At 34.3% G+C, this 10,788-nt stretch overlaps 1 protein-coding gene across 1 annotated transcript; it reads right to left on the bottom strand.

Moving 5' to 3' along the window:
• Nucleotides 1-372: 372 nt before the first annotated feature.
• Nucleotides 373-1,936, bottom strand: LOC107888597 (zinc-finger homeodomain protein 9). The gene has a single exon (XM_016812761.2). The coding sequence runs from the start codon at nucleotides 1,553-1,555 to the stop codon at nucleotides 575-577; it is 981 nt and encodes a 326-aa protein (XP_016668250.1). The 5' UTR covers nucleotides 1,556-1,936; the 3' UTR covers nucleotides 373-574.
• Between the last annotated feature and the right edge of the window lie 8,852 nt (nucleotides 1,937-10,788).

Genomic DNA, 10,788 nt, shown 5'->3' with positions numbered 1-10,788 from the left:
ACTAAAAATAATGCAATTATGCACAACCAAACATTAATAGCTGCAAAATCATCTTAAAAAATTAAGACTTGAGCTGATGATTGGGAAGATGATATAATAAAATATAAAAAAGATCTTATCTTATTAGATTTTTGTACCATAAAATTAAGCTTAAATTATTAGTATAAAGTTATGGGATATGTTAAAATAATCTGATACCTGTTTGTTTTTTATTATCACTTTCTGCTTCTTCTTCACAGACACAACATGGAAACTAAAAAGGAAACATTACAGATTCAAAGGTTTTTAAGGTTTTGGAAAACAGAAACCATGGATGTTTATGATCCCAAAAACCCAGAATTCTAAAGAAAATGGTGAAGGAAAAACAGAAAATAAAATAAAAATAATTTCTTTTTTGGATCAAAGCAGCTCTTCCCATGTTATATTCTCAACAGTCATGATCAGAAATTAAAGAGAGAAAGAAAAAAGAACAGCTAATAAACAAGTACTTAATCTAATCTAACAGCTTATTATCTCCTCATTAAAAAAGAAAAAAAAGAAGAAGATAAAAGTTGATTATCATAATAAACATGATTTAAGAGGAAGAAGAGCCATTAATTCCAACATGAACAACACTATCAGTTTCAAAGTGATGGTTGAGATTCTGACCATTGTTGTTGTTGTGGTGATGGTGGTCTTCATGGCTGAGTCCATTCTCAGTATTGTTGTTATTCCCAGTTTCTCCTTCATTAATGGCTTGATCTTTCTTCCCAAAAGTGTTCTTATTGTTATGCATCCAAACTTTTAAAACCCCTCTATCAACCCCAACTTCACTGCAAAACTCTTGGATAGCTTGTTCATCTCTTTTCTGAATCTTCCACCCAACTTTCTCAGCGAATTCCAACATCTTATCTTTCTGAAACTGAGTGAACTTTGTTCTGAATCTTTTCTTTGAGTGGGAACCCAGATTTGTGGTGTTTGGGGTAAGGGTTCCTAAGCCTTGTAAATGAGAGTTATTTTGATGGTGGTTGTTGTCTAATGCACCAGCTAAACCACCTGAAAGGGCTACAAGCATGTGAGGAGCTGAAGGGTAGTAAGATGATGAGATCGGTGGTGGGGAAGCTGAGTTTGGACTACGATGTGGTGCTTGACTTGCTGGAGGCGGTGGATGGTGACGGTGGTGAGGCTGATATTCTATAGTAGCGGTGGCTGTTGTTGTGGGTGGTGGGTCATCTGATTCTCGGCGGTGGAAGTTGCGGTGGCAACCACAAGCTGCACACTTGAGGGAAGTTGGGTCGGATGGGGTGGCTGATGGGGAAGGCATGAATTCACCACAGCCGTCTAAAGCATGTCCACCCAAAGTGGCTGCATGGTTCTTGAGGCATTCCTTGTAGCTCACTACTATGGGCGGCGCATGGTGGAGGTAGTGGTGGTGAGGTTGGTGGCGCTTGAGAACACCGTTAGTAAAAGATTTGGGCTTGGCAGGATGGATCCGAACTGGTGTTTCGGTCTCTGGGTCGGGTGATTTGGGTGTTGTGGTGCTTAGTGGAGGGGTGCTTGTAGGGGCTATTTCCATGGCTCTAACATCTAGGGTCAACAAAAACACCTAAACTTAATGGGGGGGGGAGAATTATAAAAAAGATGGGATGAAATTGAATTTAAAATAGGGTTTCCAATATGGGTTTTGTGAGAATTTTGATACCATGGAAGAAAATTAAGAAGATTGGAGTTGAAAACAAAAACAGAAAAGGCTGGTTGTTTCTTCTTTGTTTGTTTGGAGGTTATTGCTTGGAAAATGAAGGGAAAAAGAGGAAAGGGCGGAGGCGGAGGCGATGGTGGTGGTGGTGGTGGTGGAGGAGGAAGGAGGACTGTTGATAATAAAAAATCTGTGGTTGTGGTTGCCCTTCTTAACCCCTTGAGTTTTTAACCAGAGTTCTAATCCATGGTTAAGTTGTCGACCCCTTTAGGGTTAGATATGTTTGTGTAATTAATACATACATACAAAAATTTTATTTAGGAAATTTTTAAACTTAACGTAATATTAGAACCATGGCGCATACTGTTAGACCATAATGAAAATTAGTTTTGGGTTTAAATTTTTTTTTTTAAAGTTAGTCCTTTTAACTTCTAAATGTTCTAATATTGGGACTTTAAATTTTTTTTTATCTCAGTTAGTCTTTGAAAATATAAAATTCAATCTTTAACGTGAGAATAATTTTTAAGTTCAAGACCTAATTTAAATAGAAAAAAAAACTATTTAAACCCCATAAGAAAAATTATCAAATCTAGACTAAAATATGAAAACAATCACCAAATTTAAACCCTAACTTAAAAAAATACTCGATATAAAAAAACTTATCTAAAGCCCAAATAATCATTTAACACTTTAAAAATAAAAAAAAATGTATAGCAAGTTTTAATTTGAATTATCTAAAAATTACTGTGTATTAAAGATAAATCTTAAGTTAAATATAATAAATTTTAGGTTATATGTGCCATTTTACCAGTGATTTTTTTTTTACAAGTGATAATTATATTTACCTGTGAGATTAATAAACTTAGGTTATTTATATAATTGAAAATAGGCTAGTTTACCCGTAAAAAAAGAATTTAATTTTATAAATAATTATTTAATATATGAGTAGTAGAACTTTTGAGTTCACAATCCAATAAAGAACAACGTTTATCTTTAATTGATATTTTAAAAATAAATAATATAAATGACTATTTCTTTTGTTTGTGGAATTAAAAAAATTTCACCTTAAATATATTAAATAATAATATTTAAATCTATTATAAATTAAATAAAAATATGTGCCACCTTTTAAATTTTGCTTGTGAAGTTTAAATTATATCTTAATTGTTTCTTTAAAAATATTTAAAAATACTAGAATAAATTTAAAACATGATAGATGGATTTTCTTAAAATATATATCTATGAATTAAAAAAAAGTAAAATTCTAAATATAAATAGAGTACACTATTCAATCAGTCACCTATTTTCATAATTTTTTATTTTGATCACCGAAAAATAAAAATTTGCAAATAGAGCATTGTCATTACAAAAACGTTTTCATTTTAGTTACCCGCCATTAATTCAATGTTATTGTAGGCTTATTTTAATTTAAAGGCAAATTCTAAGTTTATATATTTTCTAAAGTATGCTCTAACGATATCTAGTGCCCTTAGTGTAGTTTTTTGTCATATACACTTGTAATTTTTCAAACAAATTGGTTTGATAAAATTCCATCATTCACGATACTACCATTTGTATATTCTCCTTAATGGTTTTTGCACACAAAACAAAATGTATAGTCAAATATTGGTTCATTGATTACCTAACATTTAACTAATATTAAGTTACATTATGCCAACATATCATAATGCGAGAAGACAACATATAGTAGTAAGCAATCTAAAAGGTCCATACCCTGATGAATCGAAATTGAGAAAATCGATTCAAATACTATTATACTATTTATCAAATCTAATGAGGGAGATACATTGTCTTAGGTATTGGAGCAGATGACTCCTAGATGATAGAGACATAGGTGTGATTGTCTGGATTGACGATACATCGGACATGACCTAAGTAGAATAATTCCTAGATCTATTTATGAATTTATTTACTTGTGGCATTCATAGTGTATCTTACCTCAATCTTGAATAAGTGACGGACTATGTTGGCGTGACTCGTATGCTTTGATGTATTGAAAGCCTAAGTTCAATTGCTAATAGAGTCGAAAGTTGGTATATTGGGTATAGACTTCTGTATGACATAGCTTCACTTACAATAATAAATTCATAGCCCAATAAAAGGTAAATAATATCCTCTCGTAGGCATTATATGATAGATGGAAAGTAACGTGGCTACGGGTTATTCATCTAGGATGAATGATTTAATAAACAATTTGAATATGGAGAGAAAGAGGATTCGAAGTGGATAGTGAAGGGAATTTTCCATTTCAAGGTAGATTCTGTTTTATCAATAACGATGAGTTGAAGCAAAGCATGCTTCGATAAGCTCATTATAGTTCATTTTCCATGCATCTTGGAAGCAATAAAATGTATCATGATTTGAAGTCTTACTATTTGGCAAGTAAAAGCAGAACATCAAGTTCCTTCAAGATTGTTACAACTTATAACAATATCTGAATGGAAATGGGAGAAAATTACAATGGATTTTGTGGTTGGTTTACCACTTACACCAAAGAACAAAGAGGCAATTTGGGTGATCATTGATAGATTGACAAAGTCTGCCAGTTTTCTTTCTGTTCGAATTGACTACACATTAGAAAAGTACATAAAATTGTATATAGATGAGATAGTTATACCTCATAGCAGGCCAACTTCTATCATTTTTGGCTGTAACACACCAAACCCGGCTTAGATGTTATGGTCGAATTATGAAGGTTACATTAATAAATTAAAACTTTGACCATTTGGTTCCAAAACAAATCTTATTTTGGAAATCGAAAATTTGATATTATTAAACTAGCTCTATATTTTTGGTAAGAATGTTTATCACAAAAAGCATGTAAGAGCATCTTAAAATATTTTCTTATAAACTCAACTTTATAAAACCATCACGTTTTAGTTGCTTGCTTTGTAAAACGCATTATTCCGATTAAACCTTTGCAACGAAAAAAAAATTCTCAAGGTTACTTAACTTTGAAAACCATTCATTCGATTTATGTTATCAGAAAACATTCTAATTAAAAATCTACCAACTAATTAAGAATATTTAGCAAATGTCAAACCAGAGTTAAAGTCTGAAAAATAAAATGGTTCGATAATCCATAAATTTAGAATAAAAGGTTCTGAAAGAACTAAAAATAGTAAACTGAACCGAGCTCCTAAGTGCCGCCAAATCATAAGTCTGAGGATTACCTGAAAAATGTTAAACAAACAGAGTGAGCTAAAAAGTCTAATGTGTGCCTTGGCCCACAAGCAAAAATCACATCGAAACATGCTTAAATGCATATATCATAATAAATAGATTAGAAATTTCACATGCATAAATGCATATATTATAACAGAATAATCCTACCCCCATCTGCTACACACAATTCCATCCAACCAATAACATCAACTAGGACTCCAAGAACCCATCCATCCATCACACCAGAATGTGGTTATATGCCACTCAGAAAATTTGCAGTTGTGCTACTACCATATATATATTGAGGGTATACCACTAGAATTGCAATAGAACTGCCAAAAACACACTTCCTCCATCGCATATCCATAACCTACCACCAACGTAACAACCCGTTTTTAGGTCAAATCGAAGCAGTGATTTTGAGACCACAAATTTGAAGTAGAAATATTTATTTTATTTCCATTTTAAGGTCTATAGCATGATAGAATAATTGTGTGAAAATTTCGTTAAGAAATTTTATCGTTTGAGTGCTTAATTTGACTAGAATGACTAAATTGCAATAGGTGCAAAATTTGAGTTCTATAAGTTAAAGGTGTCTAATTGCAATGAAATTTTAAATTGGAGGTCCTTAAATGGTAATTAGACCATTATAATCTAGTCTGGACAAAAATGGGCATGGTTAGGTAAAAATTTAAAGTGTTGCATTAAGGGTATTTTAGTAATTTGGCTAATAAGCACAAAATTAACAAACAAAAGATGTCCAACTTCTCAATTTCATCCCCCCATAGCCGAAATTCATAAGGAAAACATAGCTAGGGTTTTTTTCAAGATTTCAAGCTCGATTGTAAGTCCGTTCTTGTCCCGTTTTCAATTATTCTTATATTTTTGAGATCGTTGTAACTTGATTTCGCTATTTCAAGGACTAATTTGAAAGAATTAAAAGTATAAAATTTTAACTATATTGAATATGTTTGTATTTGATGTTTGATGGTAGAAAATGCATGTTCATTTTCGATAAAAAATGTTAAATAAGGACTTATTTGTAAAAGTCTATAAAATGTGTAGAAAAGTGTGAATAAATGAAAAATTTGGGCTGTTATGAGTATAAATAAGATTTAGCTAGGCTTGGGTTGTGATGAAATTGAAAGAAATTCATTTTACGAGCCTAGGGACTAAATTGTAGAATGTTGAAAAGTTAGGGCAAAAATGTAAATTTTGCCATAATGTATTTTCGGGTTGAATTGATTAATGTGATGATTAAATAAGTTAAATGTGGTACAATATATTAAGAAAAACGAAGTTCGGGTCTAGATCGGGGGAAAAACAAAGTAATTGACGAATAGATTCCTTTGGCCGTTTTTGTAACCGAGGTAAGTTCATATGTTAAATAAACTTTATTATAATTGTATTTTAAATGCTTGAATACTTCATGAATTGTATAAATAACACTACGGACATGTTCAACGATGTTTCGGCAAGCCAAAAATCCCAATCGAACCTTAAGAATAGATTAGGATACAAATGACATGTCACTAGGGTTTTATGTTATGTGATCCGGGTGCTGGTCCTATGCGTCCTACCGATTACTGAGTATATCGACATATGTTGCGATTACTTGACAGCTTGTGTGAGCAGCACCGAGTAGCTACGTCTTGATTGACTGCTTGTGTGAGCAGGCCTGTTAGTGGCTTGAGAGCGAGCATATATGTCTTATGGGATAGAGTTAGCAATGGCTACATATGTGGCACATTGTGTGCAAGATTTCTCAAGTATCTGACATTATTATTCTAAGTGGTTCTTTGGGTATGAAAACGATGAGAATAAGTATGAAATTATTACGAGATGGTACATGTATGTACATAAAGCTTATGATTATAAATTCATGAAATGACGATTTTAAGGTAAGTTTGTGATGGAATTGATTTTTGATCATAAGATTATGGAAAATTACATTTCCTTATGTTATATTACTTACATGTTAATGTATGGTAAGATTTGCTTATTTCCTTCATACGAGCTTACTAAGCTATATAGCTTACTCCGTTTTATTTTCCATGTTTTATAGTGTCACCAAGCTAACTCAGATTGGATATTGTTGAAGATTGCATCACACTATCAAACTGTCATTTTGGGTAATGATGATCTTAAACATTTTGAGTATATGGCATGTATAGGGACTTGTTCATTTTTTCATATGTGTCATCATGATTTTAGCCAAATGTATTGGCTTGTAATTCTCAAAGGCTTGATGTGGTATTTGCCCATTTAACTTGGCTCATTTTGGTTGAATTGGTTGTAAGCTAATATATATTTATATATGCATGCATGTGCAATTATCTCTTGTGTGATGTGGTTTATGAATGCTTGGTAAATGGCTGAATGTGACTTAATGGTTTTGTTGTTGAATGGTTGAGATTGGCTCATTGGTATGCTAGGAAATCTAAGAAGAATTATGCATGATAGAAGTATTTGTCTTAGTACTTGTGGATGTGAATTTGGTATGATTTGGGCTTGGTAGAATATGATGTTGCAAGTATGTTTTGTTTGATAATGAAATGATATGTTCTAACCTTGATTATAGATGTTTTGGTGCCTAAGTAGCATGATTTATGCCATTAAACTGGTGTTGTAGTTGTAATCGAGGGTGACAAATGGCTTGGTAAATAACCTTTATTTTATCCACACGGGTAGATGCACGGACTTATATCTAGACCGTGTGTGACACATGGTCTGCCCCATGGGCATATGTTTCGGTCGTGTGTCCCCTGCATCTTAATTTTGAGAAACAAAATGCTTAGAATTGAGCACATGGGCAGAGACACGGGCATGTGTCTCCGCCATGTGAGGGACACAGCCTCAAGCAACGGCGTGTGTCCCGACCGTGTGAAGTCTTTACCTATTTTATGAAAATTTAATTATCCACACGGCCTAGCACACGGCCGTGTGACTTGGCCATGTGACTTCAATTTGTTCATGCTTTACAAAACAGAGAGTTACACGGGTTAAGGACACGGGCATGTGTGACCACACGGCCTACCAACGCGGGCGTGTCCCAAACCACACGGGCGTGTGACCCTTGTTCATAGCAAAAAAATTTTAAGTTTTGTAAAAACTTCCTGAGTTATCGGTTTAGTCCCGAACCACTTCCAAAGTATGTTTTGAGCCTCATAGGCTCGGATTAGGGACTTTATGATTGAATACAAATTGTTTTTATTTGGATGCGAAATTTATGACTCGATTTGTATGTTTGCTTACGATGTAAGTCTGGTAATGCCTCGTATCATGTTCCACCGTTGAATTTAGGTAAAGGTCATTACATTTAGTGGTATCAAAGCTACAGTTTAGTCAATTTCAAACTATCGTAGCGTGTGTTAGAGTCTAGCTATACATGTCATATATAAGTTGTGATAGTGTGACGACTCTTGACAATTTAAAATTGTGCTTTCATATAGTAAATGGATCTCGATCGAGACGTAGCTAATGATGTTGAAAGTAATGCGCCGGCTCTCACCCAAGGGACAGCGCTATCCGAAAGTAGACCAGTAACGGTTAGTCAGAGAGAAAAGGCTAGGGAAGCCTTCTTCCAAAGGATGAATGAGTGGATTGCTGAGTTTGTTCAAACAAATCCAGCTGCCCAAGGTGTTGAATTGTTAAGACTGAACAAGCCACCAGTTGATAAGATTCGGAAACAATGGGCTAAAGAATTTAGAGCCAATATTGACGATGATCCTGAGAGAGAAGAGTTTTGGCTTGAGAACTCTATCTGGGTATTTGATGAGCTTTCTTACACACCAGAGGAGTGTTTAAAATTATCATTTCTGAGTGACTCGGTATATCAGTGATGGTATACTCTTGTATCTGTAATATCGAGGGAAAGAGTTACCTAGGAATTCTTTCAAGATGAGTTCAGAAAGAAATATATCAGTCAACGGCTCATTGATAAAAAACGCAAAGATTTTTTAGAGCTGAAACAGGGTCGTATGTCTGTGACTGAATATGAGCAAGAGTTTTTTAGGCTTAGTAAGTATGCTCGAGAATGTGTTTCCACCGAGGCCATCATGGTAAGAGATTCAAAGATCGGTCGAATGAGGATATCAAACTATTAGTTGAGATTTTAGAGTTGAAAGAATTTGTTGTACTAGTCGGCCGAGCTTGCAACGCCGAATAGTTAAGCAAAGAAAAGAGAAAAGCTGAGTTTGAGGCTAGAGATTCCAGAAAAAGGCCGATGAATAATTCATTTCAATCTTCGTCAAATAAATCGAGGGATTTGTATATCGATCGAATGTTTCAGCTGGGTATCCCAACAGAGATCGTGGGAAACAATATTTGGTTTTAAGGCCCAAACTATGTCAATAGTGAACATTGGAAATGCTAGGTCTAATGGACCTGAATATCAACACTGTGGTAGACGACATCCCGGTGAATGTAGGATGAATAACTGGGCTTGCTTTAAATATGGCTCCCCAGATCATTTCTTTCGAGATTGCCCTAAAATGGATAGGAAAGATAATTTGCAGAATGCAAGACCGAGCAACACTGCCACTAAAGGGAGGCCACCAAGAAATATTGGAAATAGGAACAGTAGCAGAGGTGCAACAAAAGATTTAACTACGAGATCAGAGGTCAGAGCCCTGCTAGAACCTATGCTATTCGCTCTCACGAAGATGGGTCATCCCTTGATGTTATCACTAGTACATTTTCTCTCTATGATACTAATGTAGTTACATTGATTGATCCTGGATCGACTCATTCTTATATTTGCATGAATTTGGTATCTAGTTAGAATTTTCCTATTGAGTCTACTGAATATGTGATTAAAGTGTCGAACCCCATTGGCAAATATGTTCTAGTTGATAAAGTTTGCAAGAGTTGTCCTTTAATGATTTGGGGTCACTATTTTTCGGCTGACTTAAGACTATTTTTTGTTTGATGAGTTCGATGTAATTCTTGGAATGGATTGGTTGACTCTACATGATGTTGTAGTGAATTGTAGACGAAAGATTATTAAATTAAAATGTCAAAATAACGAAATTCTTAGGATTGAACCGGATGAGTAGGGTGAGTTGCCTATTGTGATTTCATTGATGTCCGCTCAGAGGTATGTGAGAAAGGGTTATGAAGCTTATCTTGCGTATGTACTAAATACAAAAGATTCTGAATTAAATATTGAATCTATGTCGGTAGTTTGTGAATACTCGAATGTGTTTCCAAAAAAGTTGCCTAGATTACCACCGATCAGAGAGGTTGAATTTACTATTGATTTAGTACCAGGAACTTCACCGATATCAATAGCTCCGTATAGAATGGCTCCGACCGAATTGAAAGAATTGAAGTCTCAGTTGCAAGAGTTGATAGATAAGGGTTTTACGAGATCAAGTTTTTCGTCCTGGGGTGCACCAGTGTTATTCGTCAAGAAAAAAGATGGATCCATGAGACTTTGTATTGATTATAGTCAACAATATTCTCGAAGATAGACTTGAGATCAAGCTATTATCAGTTGAGAGTTAAGGATTCGGATGTGCCAAAAATTGCGTTCAGAATGAGGTATGGGCATTATGAATTTCTTGTTATGCCTTTCGGATTAACAAATGCTCCTGTAGTTTTTATGGACTTGATGAATCGAATCTTCGGATCGTATTTTGATAAGTTTGTGGTTGTATTTATTGATGACATCCTGATTTATTCCTGAGATGAGTTTGAGCATACCGAGCATTTAAGAATTGTATTACAGACTTTGAGAGATAACAAATTGTTTGCTAAATTCAGCAAAAGTGAGTTTTGGCTCCGAGAAGTTGGATTTTTGGGACACATTATTTCAGCGGAAGGTATACGGGTTGATCCGAATAAGATTTCAGCAGTCGTTGATTGAAAACCACCAAGAAATGTATCTAAAGTTAGAAGCTTTTTGGGTTTGGCTGGTTATTATC

The sequence above is a fragment of the Gossypium hirsutum genome, chromosome A09 (genome assembly GCF_007990345.1).
Source record: "Gossypium hirsutum isolate 1008001.06 chromosome A09, Gossypium_hirsutum_v2.1, whole genome shotgun sequence".
Taxonomy (NCBI): Eukaryota; Viridiplantae; Streptophyta; class Magnoliopsida; order Malvales; family Malvaceae; genus Gossypium; species Gossypium hirsutum.
Note: the sequence above shows the minus strand (reverse complement) of the source record. Positions and strands in the feature narration are given on the sequence as shown.

Coding starts and splice junctions, on each gene's coding strand:
- LOC107888597 (XM_016812761.2), bottom strand. CDS start 1,555: ATGGAAATAGCCCCTACAAGCACCCCTCCACTAAGCACCACAACACCC.